Source organism: Bufo bufo, chromosome 1 (assembly GCF_905171765.1).
Source record: "Bufo bufo chromosome 1, aBufBuf1.1, whole genome shotgun sequence".
Classification (NCBI taxonomy): Eukaryota; Metazoa; Chordata; class Amphibia; order Anura; family Bufonidae; genus Bufo; species Bufo bufo.
The window spans coordinates 328,549,224-328,571,557 of NC_053389.1; the positions used below are offsets into that span (position 1 = coordinate 328,549,224).

At 46.6% G+C, this 22,334-nt stretch overlaps 1 protein-coding gene across 7 annotated transcripts in view; it reads left to right on the plus strand.

Moving 5' to 3' along the window:
• Positions 1-137: 137 nt before the first annotated feature.
• The window catches only part of HMMR (hyaluronan mediated motility receptor), a 68,870-nt gene continuing 46,673 nt past the window's right edge, over positions 138-22,334 (plus strand). The window contains exons 1-7 of one of the 7 annotated variants that reach the window (XM_040442112.1): positions 291-312; positions 11,356-11,454; positions 14,922-15,299; positions 15,539-15,627; positions 16,568-16,645; positions 21,190-21,378; positions 21,843-21,929. In XM_040442112.1, the coding sequence (XP_040298046.1) occupies positions 15,266-15,299; positions 15,539-15,627; positions 16,568-16,645; positions 21,190-21,378; positions 21,843-21,929 (477 nt within the window). In that variant the 5' untranslated portion in view covers positions 291-312; positions 11,356-11,454; positions 14,922-15,265. Of the gene's footprint in view, positions 313-11,355; positions 11,455-14,680; positions 15,300-15,538; positions 15,628-16,567; positions 16,646-21,189; positions 21,379-21,842; positions 21,930-22,334 lie in introns of those variants that run through there. The other 6 variants (XM_040442086.1, XM_040442094.1, XM_040442119.1 and 3 more) reach the window with 6 other exon arrangements.

Below are 22,334 nucleotides of genomic sequence, written 5' to 3' on the forward strand. Positions count from 1 at the left end.
CAATAGAAGCCCGTTTTACAGACTACCTAAACAACAAGCTCCAGCAGTCTGATTGCACTTCCTGCTTCTCCTCCTTTCAGAGATTGTGATTGGCCGTCTACTGTGCCTTCTTGATTGGCTGTGGCGCCTGTTGCTAGTCGGGAGGACGTCTGCTATTGGTGGACGGCTCTTTGCGCTGTTTTTAAAGACGAGACGAGAGCCGGGGCTTGTTATAGTTAGCGACTGCTTGTGGCGGGTCTCCGGGGCCGGTAGCGGAGTCTACGAATATGTCTTTTCCTAAGGCTCCCCTAAAGCGGTTTAACGAGCATGTTGGTATGTATGAGCGCGGGGGAAGCTTCGTGTGCTCTGTGAAGGTCCCTTGTCATTGCTGGCACTGTGTGTCTGTGCCCTGTTACTTCCGTGAAAGTGGCTACACCCTGCTGGGCATGAATAGGTGGTACTGTATGTCTCTATGGGACATCTGTGTATCTGGACTTGTCCAAGGTCTATGTGACAACCGTGCACCTGGCAGACACAGGACAGAGCAGTGTTCGGACTTGTTCACACGTGATGGTTTTTGTGTGTGCGGTTGACAGCACCAGATCTGTGATCTTCTGAAGAGATGTATGAATGCCACGGGACAGCTGGTGGCCCAGAGAGAGATGATGGCTGTTTGGTAAGGATTTTAGACTGTGGAGGAGACGGGGACTGTCTGGGTACTACATGCCTAGGGATTGTCTGAGCTCTTAAAGGGTTTCTACCACTTGGTTTTCACATAATTTGCTTTCAGACACTAGCGATCCGCTAGTGTCTGCTCCAGGGCCGGCCTTAGGTGTCCAGGCGCCCTGTGCGAGCTAACCTTGGGGTGCCCCCCCCCCCCCCCCAAAAAAAAACAACCACTGCTTGTTGCTGGCATCATGGCATAGGCTGGCTGACTATCCAACCAAGTAGTTACCAGCCCACACACCCCAAAGGCCGGTGTAATGTCATACTTCCCTACTTCGTGAGATTTCCCTACCCTCGTCACTTCCGGTCGCACCGGACATGACGTGAGGAGGTGTGCAGCACCGCGCAGGCGCACAACTTCAGGTTAGGGAAGTTTCACAGCAGAGTGCGCATGCGCCAGGAGTCTCGCCGGCGGTTAGGGTAGGGAAAAACTATGGGCCAGTGCGCAGGCGCAGTGATCGGATGGATGTTCTCAGCTGAACACCGGCCGACACTGCGCATGCACCGGGAGCCTCACCAGCGGTTAGGGAAGGGAAAAATTACGTACGGGCCAGTGCTTTTTCCCTACCCTAACCGCTGGTGAGGCTCCCGGTGCATGCGCAGTGTCGGCCGGTGTCCTGCTGAGAACATCCATCCGATCACCGCACCTGTGCACTGGCCCATAATTTTTCCCTACCCTAACCGCCGGCGAGGCTCCCAGCGCATGCGCACTCTGCTGTGAAATTTCCCTAACCCATCGTTGTGCGCAGTGCGCCCCCCCAATATAATAAACATTGGTGGCACAGTGCGCCCCCCCCCAACACCCCAGTATAATAAACATTGGTGGCGCAGTGCGCCCCCCCAACACCCCAGTATAATAAACATTGGTGGCGCAGTGCGCCTCCCCAACACCCCAGTATAATAAACATTGGTGGCGCAGTGCGCCCCCCCAACACCCCAGTATAATAAACATTGGTGGCGCAGTGCGCCCCCCCAACACCCCAGTATAATAAACATTGGTGGCGCAGTGCGCCCCCCCTCAGTATAATAAACATTGGTGGCGCAGTGCGCCCCCCCTCAATATAATAAACATTGGTGGCGCAGTGGGCAGTGCCAATGAGGGTTAAAAAATAAAAAAATAATTAACTCGCCTCCTCCAATTGATCGTCTTCTGTTCTTTCTTCATGACCTGTCAAAGGACCTGTGGTGACATCACTGTGCTCATCACATGATACATCACATGATACATCACATGATCCATCACCATGGTAATGGGTCATGTGATGAGCTCAGTGACGTCACCACAGGTCCTGAAGAAAGACCGGCAGCTACGCGATCAACTGGAGGAGGTGAGTTAATTTTTTAAAATTATTTTTTAACCCTCATTGGCACTTCCCACTGAGCCACCAATGTTTCTTATACTGGGGGGGTGCGCACTGTGCCACCAACGTTTCTTATACTAGGTGGGGGGCGCACTGAGCCACCAATTATGTTTGTTTCTTATACTGGGGTGTTTGGGGGGGGGGGGGGGGGCGGACTGTGCCACCAACGTTTCTTATACTAGGTGGGGGGCGCACTGAGCCACCAATTATGTTTGTTTCTTATACTGGGGTGTTTGGGGGGGGGGGGGGCGCACTGTGCCACCAACGTTTCTTATACAAATACAGGAGGCGGGTGCCAGAATCAAATAGCCGGCACCTGACCTCTGTGACAGGGGGCTACAATTAACCCCTCAGGTACTGCACCTGAAGGGTTAACTCAACTGCAGCTGATCGCAGCTCCCTGTCACAGAGGTCTGGTGCCGGCTATTTGATTTCGGCACCCGCCTCCTGTATTTGTATTCAGGTCAGTTTTCTTCATTGGTTGCGCAGTGGCCACAGCCCCTCCCCTCCTCCTCCTGCCTCTCTTCTTATTGGCAGCGGCGGGGGCAGCAGGCAGGTCAGACGGGAGGGGGAGATGGAGCAGGGGGCGCCCCGAGGGAGAACAGAAGTGCAGCCTCGCCTGCCGCAGATTACATTGCGAGCTGTCGGCCGCCCAGCGCCCCTGTTACTATGGCGCCCTGTGCGGCCGCACACCCCAAAGGCCGGCCCTGGTCTGCTCTACCAAACAATCCTAATATAATTGCTTTTGGGGCAGCCGTTTTGCTAAAAAAAGAACTTTTATTAATATGCTAATGAGCCTCTAGGTGCTATGGGGGCGTCATTAGCACCTAGAGGCTCCGTCTACCTTCACAAAATGCCGCCGCCCAGCGCGTCCCTCCAGCCCGCCCATCTCCTCCGGAATGCGATCCTCCCTGTGAGCGTATGTATTCGGGGCATGCGCAGTGAATGTCTGACCGCTTTCCTCTCAGACATCTCCACTGCGCCTGTTCCTCGGAGCACTATGACTTCATCGGCGCAGGTGCAGTGGAGATGTCTGAGCAGGGAAGCGGTCAGACATTCACTGCGCATGCGCCGAATACATACGCTCACAGGGAGGATCGCATTCCGGAGGAGATGGGCGGGCTGGAGGGACGCGCTGGGCGGCGGCATTTTGTGAAGGTAGACGGAGCCTCTAGGTGCTAATGACGCCCCCATAGCACCTAGAGGCTCATTAGCATATTAATAAAAGTTCTTTTTTTAGCAAAACGGCTGCCCCAAAAGCTATTCGCTAGTGTCTGAAAGCTAATTATGTGAAACGAAGTGATAGAAACCCTTTAAAAACTATAAACTCTCCCTTGAATTGTGACAAGATAAGATTTACCCCTTCCCCCCCCCCCCCCCCTTACAAGGCATGTGACCAGTGAGAACTGATATGGCACACCCATCACAGTCCCCAGTTAGATTTCAATCTGTGGTTTTCTTGACGTGCAGGGCATGGCTGCTCAGGAAATCACTGAGTGGGCACTCCAATTTTAAAGGGGTAGTCTCACTTCAGTAAGTGGTATTTATCATGTAGAGAAAGTTAATACAAGGCACTTACTAATGTATTGTGATTGTCCATATTGCTTCCTTTGCTGGCTGGATTCACTTTTCTATCACACACTACTCGTTTCCATGGTTACAACCACCCTGCAATCCATGAGTGATGGTCGTGCTTGCACAATATAGGAAAAAGCACTAGACTATGTGAGCTCCCATGGTCCTGGCCACCAGAGAAGCTGACGCTTTTCCTATAGTGTGCAAGCACGACCACCACTGATGGACTGCAGGGTGGTCTGTAACCATGGAAACGAGCAGTGTATAATGTGATGGAAAAATGAATCCGGGCATTAGTAAGTGTCTTGTATTCGCTTTCTCTACATGATAAATGCCACTTACTGAAAGGATACAGCCACTGTAATGTTTTTATTTATTTTGAATATAGATAGATAGATAGATATATATATATATATATATATATCTATTTTATACCATAAATTTAAGGCTACTTTCACACTAGCGTTCGGAGCGGATCCGTCTGATGTTTCATCAGACGGATCCGCTCCGATAATGCAGACGTTCGCATCCGTTCAGAACGGATGCGTCTGCATTAAAACTTAGAAAATTTTCTAAGTGTGAAAGTTGTCTGAGCGGATCCGTTCAGACTTTACATTGAAAGTCAATGGGGAACGGATCCGCTTGAAGATTGAGCCATATTGTGTCATCTTCAAGCGGATCCGTCCCCATTGACTTCCATTATAAGTCTGGGCGGATCCGCACGGCCAGGTGGACACCCGAACGCTGCAAGCAGCGTTCAGGTGTCCGCTCACTGAGCGAAGCGGAGGCTGAGCGCTGGCAGACGGATGCGTTCGGGGCCGCTCGTGAGCCCCTTCAAACGGAGCGCACGAGCGGACACCCGAACGCTAGTGTGAAAGTAGCCTAAAGCAGTTTTCTGAGATTTTTAAACTCCTATCAGTATCTGATCGGTGGGGGTCCGATCAGCTGTTTGAGAAGGCAGCGGCGCTCCTGGCCTTCCCAGAGGATAGGTCCTCAGTAGTAAAATCCTGGAAAACCCTTCTAAACTTTTGCTCACAGGCCTCTCCCTAAATATAAAGATGGTACGGCCTGTTTTAGGAGAGCGGGAGATGAGTAAACCTGGCGTCTGTCACGTGAGCCGTAGTGTACTAGGGAGCAGCGCATGTACAGTGTGTGCAGCATTACTACCTGCAGCAGCACCGTACCTCAGTGTCTGTGTAGAAGCAGATCTGTGTTTTTTTGTTTTTTTTTTACACTGAACTTTATTAGTTTTTGTCACTAGAATTTTCAGTATTAAACTAGCTGACATTAGCGATGTGCTAATGTCTGCTGCACCTAACTCTGCTATTCTAATGATTATCCGTGCCCCCGTTACTGTAGAATTCTTACTTTTATAATATGTAAATGAGCCTCTAGGAGTGGAGGGGGGGGGGGGGGGGGGCGCGTTGCTCCTGCACCTAGAGGCTCCAGTCTCCCAACTCAAGTCACGCCTTCCGAGTGTTGATTGACAGGGCCAGGCGTTGTTCGCATCCTTCTGCCTGCCCTGTGCCCTGGGGAAATCTCGCGCCGTTCAGTGTTCTGCGCAGGCACGGTGAGGGAAGGACGCTCGCAGGCTGCAGGATAATCATTAGAATAGCAGAGTTAGGTGCAGCTGACATTAGCACATCACTAATGTCAGCCAGTTTAATACTGAAAGTTCTAGTGACAAACACTTTAAAGAGGACCTTTCACTAATCAATACCTTAGACTGTAGCTCATGGTCAGGAGACGTCACCTATTTTTTTTTTTCTTTTTTTTTCCTGATCCGCTGCTCTGCTGTGCCCCGGTTTGGTTTTGCTAATCAATAGCATCAGTACAGGGAGGAGACGGCCGTGTTTCCCAATGGGCATCTCCTTCTCCCTGGCAGTAGCGCTGTCCAATTGCAGCAGAGAGCGTCACAGCCAGGGAGAAAAAATGTCACCTTCTTCCTGGCTGTGCCGCTCCCTGGTGCAATTGGACAGCGCTACTGCCAGGGAGAAGGAGATGCCCATTGGGAAACACGGCCGTCTCCTCCCTGTACTGATGCTATTGATTAGCATACAGGGCAGCAGATCGGGAAAAAAAATACTGATGTGACCTCTCCTAACCATAAGCTACAGTCTGAGGTATTGATTTAATAAAATATAAAGGGGTAAAAGGTCCTCTTTAAAAACATCACCTGGGACTGGCAGCCATGTAAATACACAGTGATGAAGTTACTGTAATAACCACGATACATTATTCCAGCACTAGTCCCATTTACTTATCGCATGGATGTGTGTACACTAACACTGTTGGGATTATATTATGTGACTGTTCTGTCACTGAAACATGGCATCATGTGGCACTTCAGGTCTGATCTCTAGTCTATATTCTACTGTGCATGTAGAGGTCAGCAGCCTGATATAAGAAGGATATGTATGCAGAATTCTAAATACATGTATATTAGATAACTGTGTGATTTCCAGCTATATAAACAAATACATTAAGTGGTAGATCAGTTTTAACTTTTAAGGTATACCAGGGAGCAGTTGGGCAATATACCGGTATGTTAGATATACTGCGGTACTAAGAAATGGCGATATCACGGTTTCTTAATTACCACTGTATTTTGGTGATGCCATAGAAGCCGTCGCTAAAACGGACGCGGTGTGTACTGATGAAATGCAGCTGCTCTTTATAGTCAGCACGGGGTCTCCACCCCAACCCCTCACGTGTTGCCAGGTGTCAGTAGATGCAATGTAGGGCATAAGTGTGTACCCTCATGTGGGGTAGAACCGGCACCATGCTGCTCTCTGCTGTACTCATGCTCCCCGCCGCTATCATGCTGTCCACTGCGCTATACTACCTGAAAGCTGGCTCCACAAAATCTACCAGAGCATAGGGATCGACCGATTATCGGTTTGGCCGATATTGAGGATTTTGAACGTTATCGGTATCTATTTTGCCGATATACCGATAACGTATTGGGAACACAGAACGCGCTGCTCTGTGTTCCCTCCGCAGCACAGGGCAGAAGGAAGCAGTGTCTCCCTCCCCCTGTGCTGCTGCTGCCGCCAATGAGAGGAGAGAACATAAGAGGAGGGGAGGGGCTGTGGCCGCTGCGCCACCAATGAAGATGAGTCTTTCATTAATTCATATACAGGAGGCGGGAGCTGGCTGCAGAATCACATAGCCGGCTCCTGACCTCTGAGCGGTAGCTGCGGTCCGCGGTAGTTAACCCCTTAGGTGCCGCGGATCGCAGCTACCGCTCATAGAGGTCGGGAGCCGGGTATGTGATTCTGCAGCCAGCTCCCGCCTCCTGTATATGAATGATTGAGAGACTTATCTTCATTGGTGGCGCAGTGCGCCCCCCCCCAAGCCCCCCAGTATTAATCATTGGTGGCGCAGTGTGCCCCCCCCCCCCCCCCAGTATTACTCATTGGTGGCAGTGGCCACAGGATCCCCTCTCCCCTGCTCCTCCGATCGGAGCCCCAGCTGTGTAAGCCTGGGGCTCCGATCGGTTACCATGGCAGCCAGGACGCTATTGAAGCCCTAGCTGCTATGTTCAGCTCCATGCTGCTGTGTGCACTATGCACAGACTCCTATTCACCCTGATAGAGATCTATCAGGGGGAATAGGACAAGGGTTCTAGTCCCTAAGGGGGCTAAAAGTTAGTAAAAAAAACCCACAAAAATATTAAGTATAAATGAAAAAGATTTAAAAAAAAAAAAAAAAATACACATTAACAATAAACAAAAAAAATACACATTAACAATAAACATATTAATTTTCAGCAGATTTGTGTAGGAAATTTTTTTTTTTTTCTCAAAAATGAAAATTCCCAGAATATCGGTATAAATTATCGGCTATCGGCCTGAAAGTTCACAAATTATCGGTATCGGCCCTAAAAAATCAATATCGGTCGATCCCTAGCATGGTGCTCTTCTTCCAGCACTACACCGGGATGCAAGTCAGGGCATGCTGCGGGAGGTCACATATGTGAGCCTGGGGTGGTGGGGACGACGTGTACCAGGTGATCATTCCATGTCAACTAAGGTGTTTAGAAGCTGGATATCACCAGCATGTGTTCTAGTGGCCTACTGTAATGTCAGCTGGAGGTGGCCACTAATATATTGTACATCACCAGCATGTGCTCTATTACCCACTGTAATATCATGGGAGCAACATCAAGACCTCATACAACTTGTGGCTCCCATACAGTATAATGTCTCCTTGCCCACATACTATGGAAAAAATGGATATTTAATTAGAATCGTTATCGCAATAAATTTCTTATCAAAAATATTCCCACGATAATGATATCGCTCAACCCTAAGTGGGGATTGTTAAAGTGTAGTAATAGGAAAATGAGCGAGCACTCATACACTTGGCAACCACATTGACATGTGCAGAAAATATTTATTAAATCCCCATAAAATACAAGTAATAAAATTTATAAGAACAATGTAGCAATAATATACAACATTAGTCACATATATTGTGGTAGTTATGATCGATACTATATTCATATGACTCAATAGTGTCGATTAGGGTTGTCCCGATACCACTTTTTTAGGACCGAGTACAAGTACCGATACTTTTTTTTCAAGTAGTCACCGATACCGAATACCGATACTTTTTTTAAATGTCATGTGACCGTTTTGGGGGATCTGTGGATCTGTGGATGACGCACTGTCATGTGGGGGATCTGTGGATGGCACTGTTATGGGGGACCTGCGGATGGCACTGTTATGGGGGATCTGTGGATGGCACTGTTATGGGGATCTGTGGATGGCACTGTTATGGGGGATCTGTGGATGGCACTGTTATGGGGGATCTGTGGATGGCACTGTTATGGGGGATCTGTGGATGGCACTGTTATGGGGATCTGTGGATGGTGCTGTTATGGGGGATCTGTGGATGGCGCTGTTATGGGGGATCTGTGGATGGCGCTGTTATGGGGGATCTGTGGATGGCACTGTTATGGGGGATCTGTGGATGGCACTGTTATGGGGGATCTGTGGATGGTGCTGTTATGGGGGATCTGTGGATGGCACTGTTATGGGGATCTGTGGATGGCACTGTTATGGGGGATCTGTGGATGGCACTGTTATGGGGGATCTGTGAATGGCACTGCTATGGGGTGGGATATCTGTGGATGGCATTGTTATGGGGTGGGGGGATCTGAGGATGGCATTGTTATGGGGTGGGGGGATCTGAGGATGGCATTGTTATGGGGTGGGGGGATCTGTGGATGGTGCTGTTATAGGGGATCTGTGGATGGAACTGTTATGGGGAGGATCTGTGGATGACACTGCTATATGTCATCCACAGATCCCCCTCAAAACAGTGTCCCCCAATACACCGGGCCCCGCCGCTCACCGAAGTATTTATAAACGTGAATCCTTATCCTGTTGTCAAGTTGAACTAACGCTGCCCTCTCCCATGTTCCCCTGTATCTCCACAGCACTTACTTAAGCTTCCATAGCAGGCAGAGCGGACGGCACCAGTAACGTCACTCACTGACGTCGCGCGCCTGCTCCGCCTGCTTCACTCATAAAGTGGGCGGAGCAGGCGCTCTACGTCAGTGAGTGACGTTACTGCTGCCGTCTGCTCTGCCTGCTATGGAAGCTTAAGTAAGTGCTGTGGGGATACAGGGGGGACATGGGAGAGGGCAGCGTTAGTTCAACTTAACAACAGGATAAGGATTCACGTTTATAAATACTTCGGTGAGCGGCGGGGCCCGGTGTAAGAGTACAGTGACTGCACCGGGCCCCGCCCATAGTTACGCCCATAGTATTCTATTTATGTATCGGGGCGGGGTATCGGCGGCTGAGTACCGCCGAGAAAACTCGGAATCGGTCCCGATACCGATACTAGTATCGGTATCGGGACAACCCTAGTGTCGATAAATTCAATAGTATAGATCTCACCAAAAAACTTTAAGTGTATGCTGTTATTTGGGAAGAGGGGGTATTATCTTCTAGCGCTCTATCCCAATTTGGGAAACTGAATGTCACTGAAAATGTTGTAGGTGTATTCACTGGGAGCGCAATATGTTCATAAAGTGTCCACAGGAATCCTGATAATGTGAAAAGTCTCTTATAGCATATCCTTTTATGGTCGATATGAGCTTTGGATTGAAGAAAACTTTAAATCGATGTTTGGCTTACCGTCTAGCGTCTGCTTTCTCCCTATTGCTTCAATGGAGCTTTAAATATTTGCCGGCTTATTCAGTCGCTCCATACTAGGGATCGACCGATATTGATTTTTTAGGTCCGATACCGATAATTTGTGAACTTTCAGGCCGATAGCCGATAATTTATACCGATATTCTGGGAATTTTCATTTTTGAGAAAAAAAAAAAATTCCTACACAAATCTGCTGAAAATTAATATGTTTATTGTTAATGTGTATTTTTTTGTTTATTGTTAATGTGTATTTTTTTTTTTTTATAAGTCTTTTTCATTTATACTTAATATTTTTGTGTTTTTTTTTTTTTTACTAACTTTTAGCCCCCTTAGGGACTAGAACCCTTGTCCTATTCCCCCTGATAGATCTCTATCAGGGTGAATAGGAGCTCACACTGTCCCTGCTGCTCTGTGCATAGTGCACACAGCAGCATGGAGCTTACCATGGCAGCCAGGGCTTCAATAGTGTCCTGGCTGCCATGGTAACCGATCGGAGCCCCAGGCTTACACAGCTGGGGCTCCGATCGGAGGAGCAGGGGAGAGGGGATCCTGTGGCCACTGCCACCAATGAGTAATACTGGGTGGGGGGGGGCGCACTGCGCCACCAATGTTTTTACTATTGGCCGGGATTGGGGTGGGGGCGCACTGCGCCACCAATGATTAATACTGGGGGGCTTGGGGGGGGGGGGGCGCACTGCGCCACCAATGAAGATAAGTCTCTCAATCATTCATATACAGGAGGCGGGAGCTGGCTGCAGAATCACATAGCCGGCTCCCGACCTCTATGAGCGGTAGCTGCGATCCGCGGCACCTGAGGAGTTAACTACCGCGGATCGCAGCTATCGCTCATAGAGGCCGGGAGCCGGCTATGTGATTCTGCAGCCAGCTCCCGCCTCCTGTATATGATTGAATGAAAGACTTATCTTCATTGGTGGCGCAGCGGCCACAGCCCCGCCCCTCCTCTTGTCTTCTCTTCTGTCATTGGCATCAGCAGCAGCACAGGGGGAGGAGACACTACTTCCTTCTCCCCTGTGCTGCGAAGGGAACACAGAACGCTGAGAGCAGCGCGTTCTGTGTTCCCCATACGTTATCGGTATATCGGCAAAATAGATGCCGATAACGTTCAAAATCCTCAATATCGGCCGATTAATATCGGCCAAACCGATAATCGGTCGATCCCTACTCCATACAGCAAGCTGGTTTAAATTTCGCGGGAGTTCCAAAGATCGCAGGAGTTACCACTCTGTTCCGCAATTTACTTCGGTGCAGCTTTCGACGATAAGAATAGTTAATCCTTTACTGTAGAGATTTTCTTCTGTATGGCCATACAGTATTATCGGAGGCTTTTCAATGCAGGTACATCACTTGTTTCACCATACGCGTTACGGGTAGATTCACTCTCCCTTCCTCCCTTGTTAAAGTGTGTTGAATTATTTTAGTATTTTACTTGCCCCCCTTTTTTGCCTTGTCGCCCGCTAGGCTGTAGTATATTTTATAAAGGACATTGTTCTGGCTGCCTAGCTAATGATGTGCTGTGTTTATAGGCTGTGCTCCAGCTCCAGGATCTTACGATGTGAAGCTTTCCGATGGTCTTAAAGGACCAGTTTCATTTGAAAAATCTCAACGCTTTAGAGCAAAAAAAGGTATGTATCTCACACGGCAGGTTTTCACTGATATTCTACAAGTGCTCAGCTTCCCATTGATCTTTAAAGGCTAAGGCCTCTTTCACACGGCGTCATGTTTTTGGCCCAGATAAGACGCTGGTGTGTTGCGGGAAAATGCACGATTTTTCCACGCGAGTGCAAAACATTGTAATGCGTTTTGCACGCGCATGCGAAAAATCGTTATGTTTGGTACCCAGACCCGACCCCGGACTTCACAGAAGTTCGGGTTTGGGTTAGGTGTTGTGTAGATTTATTATTTTCCCTTATAACAACATGGTTATAAGGGGAAATAATAACATTCTTAATACAGAATGCTTAGTACAATAGGGCCAGAGGGGTTAAAAAAAAAGTAACTCCCCTTAATCCACTTGCTCGCGCAGCCGGCATCTCTTCTGTCTTCTTCTTTGACGAATAGGACCTTTTGATGATGTCACTGAGCTCATCACATGGTCCATCACCATGGATCATGTGATGGACCATGTGATGAGTGCAGTGACGTCACCACAGGTCCTTTTCCTGTGCACAGCAAAGATGAAGACAGAAGAGAAGCCAGGCTGCGCGAGCAAGTGGATTAAGGTGAGTTAAATATATATTTTTTTTTAACCCCTCCAGCCCTTTTGTACTATGCATTCTGTATTAATTATGCTGCTATTTTCCCTTATAACCATGTTATAAGGGAAAATAATAAAGATCGGGTCCCGATCGTCTCCTAGCAACCGTGTGTGAAAATCGCACTGCATCCACACATGCTTGCGATTTTCACGCAGCCCCATTCACTTCTATGGGGCCTGCGTTGCGTGGAAAACGCACAAAGAGGCGCATGCTGCGATTTTCACGCAACGCACAAGTGATTCGTGAAAATCACCGCTTATGTGCACAGCCCCATTGAAGTGAATGGGTCGGTATTCAGTGAGGGTGCAATGCGTTCACCTCACGCATCGCACCCGCGCGGAAAACTCGCCCGTGTGAAAGGGGCCTAACTGTCATATTTTTATTTGCTAGTTTATTAGAGCTAGGCATGTATAACGGAGTTAGTCTGTCAGTTTGTCAACAGATCTGTAATTACCTTATAATACCAGCTTTCATTAATGTCCCCTGTCCCTTTCCACTGCTCTATTAAAAGACCATTGTTATGGCTCATCTGTCTCCAGCTAGGAAGACAGAGGGGCGGTCCTTCTCACTGCCTGCATTAGGCTTCAGAGTGAGGAGGCGTGTCTCCAATCTGATTGGCTGGCAGGGAGCTGCTGGCTACAGCAAGTGTGTATGTGAAGTGAGGGAAACCGTTTTGGCCTCAGAACTTACAGAGGAGCCATTTTCAGATGGTCCTCATATTGTAAATGTTTAAACAGCCGTAACTAAGGGAAAAACTCAAGGAAAACAGTGGTGTGTGAAGAAACTAACGATTGCTTTATGCAGAATGCTGCTGCAGCATTTTATGAAAACATGATTTACCCTTTTAATAGGAATCCGTTTGGATTCCAGATATGCACGGCTGGATAGTCACATATGGAGGAGTCCCTTTGGCTCTAATCCGTGTTTGGATCTGCATCAGAGATCAGAGGGTCAGTCTCTTATTTCTGCCATGGGTTCCACTTTATTGAATTTGCTACCTGATTTTGCTCCCTTAATTATTATGGCCTTTTATAGGGACAGTCTGTTGTAGTATTTGGCAGAAACGGCATAAAAAAAGTATTGGCCGTTATTCTAATACAATTTGATGGGAAACAGTGTAGTTTTGAGTCTGGTGATATATTCATGTGTGCTGTCCCACCCCTCAAAAGCTGCTCTGTACATCTACAGTCCTGGTTATGGAGATCCCAGGATCAGTAGAATGGCTAATAAAATTAAAATGAAGAAAATGGAAACCAACATCTTGCTTCTATGTTGTATATGAGCACCACGTGCAGAACTACACGCACTTACAAGCCTTTATTATCAATTCTATTAAAGGGATTGTGTCACTTCAGCAAATGGCATTTATCATGTAGACAGTTAATACAAGGCACTTACTAATGTATTGTGATTATGCATATTGCCCCGTTTGCTGGCTGGATTCAAATTTCCATCAAATTATACACTGTTTGGTCGTGCTTGCACACTATAAGAAAGTGCCGGCCTAATTTGTACCCAGGACTGTGGGAGCTCACATAGGCCAGTTCTTTTTCTTTGTGTGCAAGCATGACCACCACTGATGGATTGCAGGGTGGTCATAACCATGGAAACGAGAAGTGGATACTGTGATGGAAAAATAAATCCAGCCAGCAAAATAAAGCAATCTGGATAATAGCAATACATTAGTACAGGCCTTGTATTAACTTTCTCTACATGATAAATGCTATTTGCTGAAGTGAGACAACCCTTTATGGCTGTCTGAGGAAAGTTGGGCCACACTGGATGCACATGGGCATGCAAATCGTCAAGAACTGCTGCTGGCAGCTTCCCTTAATTGCTGGCCAATGACAGCCCACATGTGCTCGATGGGAGACAAGTCCAGAGACTATGCAGGCTGCTCACAGTAGCACAAGCAACATGCAGCATAGTGTTGTCCCATTGAAAAATGGCTCCTGGGACACATTGCAGAAGTGGCCGTGTCATTGGTTCCATGATCAATGTAACACCAAGCTATAAGTGTACATGGAATAAAAGGTTGAGGGATCCAGCTACCCTACATTATGCCACCCCACACCATAGTCCCAGGAGTAGGACCCATGTGAAGACCTTTTCATGATGTTGCCCAAGTGGTCTCCAAACCAATCTGACTATCATTGTGTTAGCGACAAAAGCAGCACTGATTGCGGAAGATGCACATTCATTGTTGTCTTACTGTGCATCATGATTGCCTTGAGCTGTGGCATGAGGTCAATGGACCACCTGTAGATGGGCATCCGGCTTGTAGCATGATGTCATGAAAACACTTTCTGAAGGTTTGTGTAGACACTGTTTGCATCCCTAGGCATGGGATGTGATGTCCAATTTTACTTGCAGTGTAGAATCTATCGTTATGTGCCATTCTTCTAATCGGATGGTTCAGAGGTTCACTTCTGTGCTCCTCTTGCTGTCTTTTCAGTTTCATGGCAGAATTTTGTATGATTCCAAAACGAGGTATCTGACCATGTTCTCTGCAATGCCCCAAATCTTAACATTTAGTCTATGGGTAAAAGAATGAAGACTTGACTCCGAGTCATCTTCCACCTCCAAACGGTACAATACCCTCACTTTATTCGCAAAGCCCTGGGTGTCACCTGTACAACCGAACCCTCATAATATGCATCTGGATGCCATTGGGATACTTCAGTGTGGGAAATTCAAAACGGGGGAATTCCTTTCTCCAGATACATGGCATCCCTTCTGTAGCCATCTAGCTTTGATATCAAATATATATCCCAGATTTAATTGTTTAAAATTCTTATGGATTACCAATTTGTCATTGTTCTTCCAACCACTAGCACATGCAACGTTGAACAGTGCTGACATCTCGGCCCAGGCACATAGTGATCTTCCAGAGTGATAAACCAAGGTCTCTTAGTTCAAGAATTCTGTCCCTCTCAGTTTGGGACAAGTGGTGATAACTGGCAAGTCAACGAACAGGAGGCATCACACAATCATCCCACATATCTTTGGAGGTTTCATGTGGTTAAAAAAAACTTTGCTTTGAACCTAGATTTTATGCCCTTCCCACATGTTGCAGATTGGAGCTAGGTGCTTAAAAATGTGATCTGCAGATCTCAGTGACTCCTGCTACTTCCTCGATTTACATAACATTATGGCTTTTTCTTAGTTGTCAGTTTCAATGTCGGGAAGAGTATATGCAGATACAGTTTTTGGTAAGCGTTTGGGATGCCTGTTGAAGTTTACTGAATAGGGAGTAGGAGAATTATGACTGCAGCTCCTGCCTGTGATTTACAGAAAGCTGTACCTTAGGACCAAGATTGGCAAAGCTTGTATTCACGTATTGGCTAGTTGTGGCAGATATAGTAACCTCAAATACTGGAAATTCCAGATATGCTAACTTTTATTTGAAACATTCCAAGTTATATAAAAGGTGTTCCTTTTTAACATTTAGACTTGGCTGGTGAAAGTCAGAGTTCGGACCGAGATGAGGAACCTACTTCCCCAGCACGACTTCACAAGCATTCTTCTCTTGGTTCAACAGTAAGTGTGTAACTTCTGGATTTCCTTCAGTGAGATGCAGTTTCTGGTTACAAGGCTATATGCTGAAGAATGACATTGGTTTGTAGTTACATAACCGGATAGCCCCAGCCTAAAAGGGCCAGGCACAGTGACTTGTGACAAAGCCTCCGAAAGGTCATGCAACTAAAAATGTGACTTGTCTTGGATTTTCTGTCACATGAGTTTTAGAGCTGAGATTTGGCTGTAGAAACAGATTGCAGAGATACGGTAAGCATGTCAATCCCAAGCGACCTGCAAGCAATTACCCAATGGTGTAGGACTTGTACACAGCTCCATTGACAATAAGATGCGACTTTCATGTCACCTGCAGCCCAGCCTTAAACCAGAGCTAAACAATCTAGATTACATGCCTGGTGTCTGTGGTGGGAGTGCAGCTTCTATGTGCTACTGATCAGCGGTGGCTTCAATAACTACACTGATCCTATGGGAATAAAGGAAACCTTTGCGTTAAAGGGGTTTTGTGGGAGTATCATATTGATGTCATATCCTCATGATGGGTCATTAATATCTGATTAGTGGAGGTCCTACACCCCCTCTGATCAGATGTTAGAGGAGGCTTGCTTGATGAGAGATGTGGCCACCTCCCAGTATACCAAGTTGGACCCCCACTAATTAAACATTGAGCTATCCTGAATATAGGCCATCACTATTAAAGGGTCTCTAACTTCTTGCAAAAACTTTTGATATGTCAAAGACCTGAAATGTTTAAATCGTTGAGAGTATGAGGACCAAGACCCCCACCAATCCCTAAAACGAGGCGAGAAGTGCCCACATAGAACACTGTCTCCTCCCTGCATGAGACAGGCTTCATAGATGAATCTGTCAACATCTATACACATGCATCTCTACCATCATTCTAGCAATCGGTGGGAAAACTGTAATTATATATTTTCTTTGACAGCCAAACCTGAGACAGAAACCTGAGAGAGACATGGAATTCGTGCGAGACATGAAGAAACAGAAAGCTCTGGAGAAAGAAGTAAGGCGGTCGTCCAAGCATTTTCATAATCTACCAGATGTCTTCTGTTTTTCACACAAGCCCCATTCACTTCTATGAAGCCCACAATATAGAGCACAATGTGTACATTTTTTTTTTGTGTTCCTGAACACAGAGGATGTGTGAAACATACACGTACAGAGCAGAGAGCCACTGAAATGAATGGGTCAGGATTCAGTCTAAGTGGTAGCAATCTGCTACATGCATTGCATTTGCTTGTGTGAAAAAGCCCTTAGGCGCCTTGCAGACGAGCGTGTGCAGATAAGGTCCGGATGCATTGCGAATGAGTTCAGTGAAAAATGTGTGATTTTGCAAACAGTCATTCAGTTTTTGCCTGCAATCGCGTTCATTTGTTCAGTTTTTATCACGCGGGTGCCATGCGATTTAATGTGTTTTGCACACGCGTGATAAAAAACTGAATGTATACAAACAACATCTTTTAGCAACCATCCGTTAAAAATGCATCGCACCTGCACTTGCTTGGGTCCAGATTCCATGTGGGTGCAGTGTGTTCGGAATCACGCAAGTTGTTAGTGCCGCATCTAGGATCCAACCATGGTAATAATCTAAATAAGTGGTAGCACTGTCTTTATTTTCATTCTCTTCCTACCAGGCCCATTTTTCCTGGATGGTCTGTCAATTTTAAATTTTAGATATTTTTTTTAAATGTATTTAGTATTGTAAAATATACTAATTAGAGTATTTCATAAAAGAAAATACAATACATGCAGAGATGTAAATATGAGTCTACTACTTTCACTTTGTGCCGGTCATCTAATAGCGCTCATCTCTAAATTACTAAGAGGTTATAAACACTTAGGCCCCTTTCACACGGGCGAGTATTCCGCGCGGATGCGATGCGTGAGTTGAACGCATTGCACCTGCACTGAATACCGACCCATTAATTTCTATGGGGCTGTTTGCATGAGCAGTGATTTTCACGCATCACTTGTGCGTTGCGTGAAAATCGCAGCATGCTCTATATTCTGCATTTTTCACGCAACGCAGGCCCCATAGAAGTGAATGGGGTTGCGTGAAAATCGCAAGCAAGTGCGGATGCGGTGCGATTTTCGCGCACTGTTGCTAGGAGACTATCAGGATGGAGACCCGATCATTCTTATTTTCCCTTATAACATGGTTATAAGGGAAAATAATAGCATTCTGAATACAGAATGCAAAGTAAAATGGGGCTGGAGGGGTTAAAAAAATAAAATAAATTTAACTCGCCTTAGTCCACTTGTTCGCGTAGCCGGCATCTCCTTTGTTGAATAGGACCTGTGGTGAGCATTAAGTACCGTTACAGGACCTTTGATGACGTCACTCCGTTCATCACATGGTACGTCACATGATCTTTTACCATGGTGATGGATCATGTGATGACCGGAGTGACGTCATCAAAGGTCCTGTACCCAGGTCCTGAAGGGAGACAGAAGGAGAAGCGGCGTGGCAGTGCATCTTATGGGGCGATTGCTGCCATTTTTACATCGCTAACACTGATACATCAATGGCTGCGATGCTGCACGTTGATGTATTGGGAGGGAGAAGGGGCTGGAGGCCGGCAACTGCTGGAATCGTGGCGGGGCCAGGTGCAGTCACTGTACTCTTACACCGGGCCCCGCCGCTCACAGCAATATTCATATGTAAACTGTAATCCTTAACCTCTTAACTTTAGTTAAAGTAGCGCTATCCTCTGTACTAACTATCAAGCTCCTGTAGCAAGCAGAGCGGCCGGCAGCGTAACGTCACGCGCCTGCTTTATTCACAAAGTGGGAGGAGCCTACGTGGGACGTGAGCGAGTGACGTTACAGCTGCTGGCTGCTCTGCCTGCTACGGGAGCTTGATCTTTAGTAGTACATGGGATAGCGCTACTTTAAAGTTAAGAGGTTAAGGATTGCAGTTTACATATGACTACTGCTGTGAGTGGAGGGGCCTGGTGTATTGGGGGACACTGTTATGGGGGGGAGAATCTGTGGATGATGGATACACTGCTCAAAAAAATAAAGGGAACACAAAAATAACACATCCTAGATCTGAATTAATTAAATATTCTTCTGAAATACTTTGTTCTCTACATAGTTGAATGTGCTGACAACAAAATCACACAAAAATTAAAAAATAAAAATCAAATTTTTCAACCCATGGAGGTCTGGATTTGGAGTCACACTCAAAATTAAATTGGAAAAACACACTACAGGCTGATCCAACTTTGATGTAATGTCCTTAAAACAAGTCAAAATGAGGCTCAGTAGTGTGTGTGTGGCCTCCACGTGCCTGTATGACCTCCCTACAACGCCTGTGCATGCTCCTGATGAGGTGGACGGTCTCCTGAGGGATCTCCTCCCAGACCTGGACTAAAGCATCTGCCAACTCCTGGACAGTCTGTGGTGCAACGTGACGTTGGTGGATAGAGCGAGACATGATGTCCCAGATGTGCTCAATTGGATTCAGGTCTGGGGAACGGGCGGGCCAGTCCATAGCATCAATGCCTTCGTCTTGCAGGAACTGCTGACACACTCCAGCCACATGAGGTCTAGCATTGTCTTGCATTAGGAGGAACCCAGGGCCAACCGCACCAGCATATGGTCTCACAAGGGGTCTGAGGATCTCATCTCGGTACCTAATGGCAGTCAGGCTACCTCTGGTGAGCACATGGAGGGCTGTGCGGCCCTCCAAAGAAATGCCACCCCACACATTACTGACCCAATGCCAAACCGGTCATGCTGGAGGATGTTGCAGGCAGCAGAACGTTCTCCACGGCGTCTCCAGACTCTGTCACGTCTGTCACATGTGCTCAGTGTGAACCTGCTTTCATCTGTGAAAAGCACAGGGCGCCAGTGGCGAATTTGCCAATCTTGGTGTTCTCTGGCAAATGCCAAACGTCCTGCACGGTGTTGGGCTGTAAGCACAACCCCCACCTGTGGACGTCGGGCCCTCATATCACCCTCATTGAGTCTGTTTCTGACCGTTTGAGCAGACACATGCACATTTGTGGCCTGCTGGAGGTCATTTTGCAGGGCTCTGGCAGTGCTCCTCCTGTTCCTCCTTGCACAAAGGCTGAGGTGGTGGTCCTGCTGCTGGGTTGTTGCCCTCCTACAGCCTCCTCCACGTCTCCTGATGTACTGGCCTGTCTCCTGGTAGTGCCTCCATGCTCTGGACACTACGCTGACAGACACAGCAAACCTTCTTGCCACAGCTCGCATTGATGTGCCATCCTGGATAAGCTGCACTACCTGAGCCACTTGTGTGGGTTGTAGACTCAGTCTCATGCTACCACTAGAGTGAAAGCACCGCCAGCATTCAAAAGTGACCAAAACATCAGCCAGGAAGCATAAGAACTGAGAAGTGGTCTGTGGTCACCACCTGCAGAACCACTCCTTTATTGGGGGTGTCTTGCTAATTGCCTATAATTTCCACCTGTTGTCTATCCCATTTGCACAACAGCATGTGAAATTGTCACTCAGTGTTGCTTCCTAAGTGGACAGTTTGATTTCACAGAAGTGTGATTGACTTGGAGTTACATTGTGGTGTTTGTGTTCCCTTAATTTTTTTGATCAGTGTATATCATCCTACTTCCCCCCCCCCCCCCCCCCCCCCCCCCGTCCTTGTTCTAGTGTGTATGTAGATGTATATTTTATAATCATATTAGGAGACCAAAAAGCGTGGAGCATTCCAGACTTGTTTTGGCTCAGTGTGAGCCTTTCTAAAGTCTACTACTGCAACATTCTCTTCTGTGGCCTTCCATCTAGCACAATTGCACCCCTCCAATCTATCCAACTCTGCTGCCCGACTAATCCACCTCTCACCCTGTTACTCCTCTGCCTCTCCCCTCTGCCAATCCCTTCACTGGCTCCCTATTGCCCAGCGAATTCAGTTCAAAATCCAGTGGCTGTTCTTGCACACTAGAGTAGAAAGGCTCTCTGGTGACCAGGATGGAGACAAGTTCAGCCGGCACTCGCAATGTTACCTGGCATTGCAGTGGAATGGAACGTCTCTCCACGTGAACCAGTAAGATTCCAGCAAGCCGCCAATGTTTCAAAAGTAAGCGGTGCTTCCATTTTGTGCTGTGAGCTCGAGCACCGCTTTTTATGAAATAAAGAACAATACTTTTGAAACATATTGGCGTCTTGCCAGAATCTCTGACCAGGACCATCAGAGTGTGCATAGGCTACCTTGTGTCTGCATTAGCCCCCAACAGTACTGGACTTCTTGTATCAGTGCTACAGCACTGGCCGTAACCCCTGTAAACAAGCAGTGTATAATTTGATAGAAAAATGAATCCAGCAAGAGAGGCAATATGCATAATTACAACACATTAGTAAGTTCCTTGTGTTAACTCAGTCTACATGATAAATGCCATTGGCTGAAGTGAGAAAACCAAGGACTGTATATCTTCAATTTTCCTGTACAAACCACACCATGGAAACTGGTTCTGTGTTTTTGTGGCTGCAATCTGTGCATCTTTATACCTGGATTTGGAAAAGCTAATTGTTAGTTATTTTTGTACTTTACTTTATTTATTTTTTCAGATCCGTTCTCTCTTGAAGGAACGTGCTGACCAAGGCAAGAAACTTCAACTCTTGGAGGAAGAGTTCAAAAAGACAGAGCAAAAATTGGTCACTGCTGTGCGGGAGAAAACATCACTTACTGCAAGCATTGCATCCTTGGAAAGGCAAATGGCTGACCTCAATAAGGCAAATGAGCTTCTGAAATCCAAGGTAAATACATAAAATCGTCCTGGCATTTACATGCAAACTGACCTTCTGCTTGAAACCATGGATTTACTCCCAATTATTTACTGCTGTAGTATGTAGGTCTTGGCCAGGGGACACTTGCACCAGTGGTCTTCTAAGAGGCCACTAATTTTGACTGTTCATTAACCTCTTGGCGTTCTGTTGGATAAGCAAATAGTTATTTCATTAACGAATGGCAAGTAGTGATTTAGCGAGACATTTGTGTTTTAGAAGATGTTCAGTGACACAAAACAATAGTTTTCAGTTTGCTCGTTGTTGCTGTCGCCCCAGAGCATTCACACTGCTAATGCCTTGCAGATTTCTGCTTGGACGAGGGGGTCGTGGGGGTGACAAATGATCTTGTTGTAGGATCAATGCTTCATGGTCCAACCCTTTTTTAAACAGTATTTTAATTACCGTAATTTGTTATACTTTTTATTTTTTTAAAGTTTTCTGATGACAGCTCAAAGCGAAAAATTAACAGTCTTTACGCAGAACTGATGGAAGCCAAAAATAAAATGGATGCAAAAGACAAGGTTTGTGTGATTTTACTTTTAAGTAGATGACTGTTTGCCCCACGTTCTGGTTCTGTATGTGATCCAAATACGCACATTTCTCTTGCTGTAAAAATCTGAACTGTTCTTTCTTGAAGTATTTAATTTAGTCAAAACTCCTTGACTGGCTGTTTTGTAACTTGTGATAAAATTCTTGTTAAAAATACAAAAAATTACATATTAAACCTCCAAATGATTTCTTTTGTCAGGGGACCTGGATGGATGTGGTTTGTATCCCCCACCCCCCTCATGACTTAGACATTGGACAGCTTTATTAATCAGCCTTGAGAAAGACTTCATGTTGGAGCCGAAACGTGGCGTCACTAATGGGTGAATAAAAACCCCAAAATTTTTTACGCAATCCTCGAGTGCTGCTCTTATTTCTCG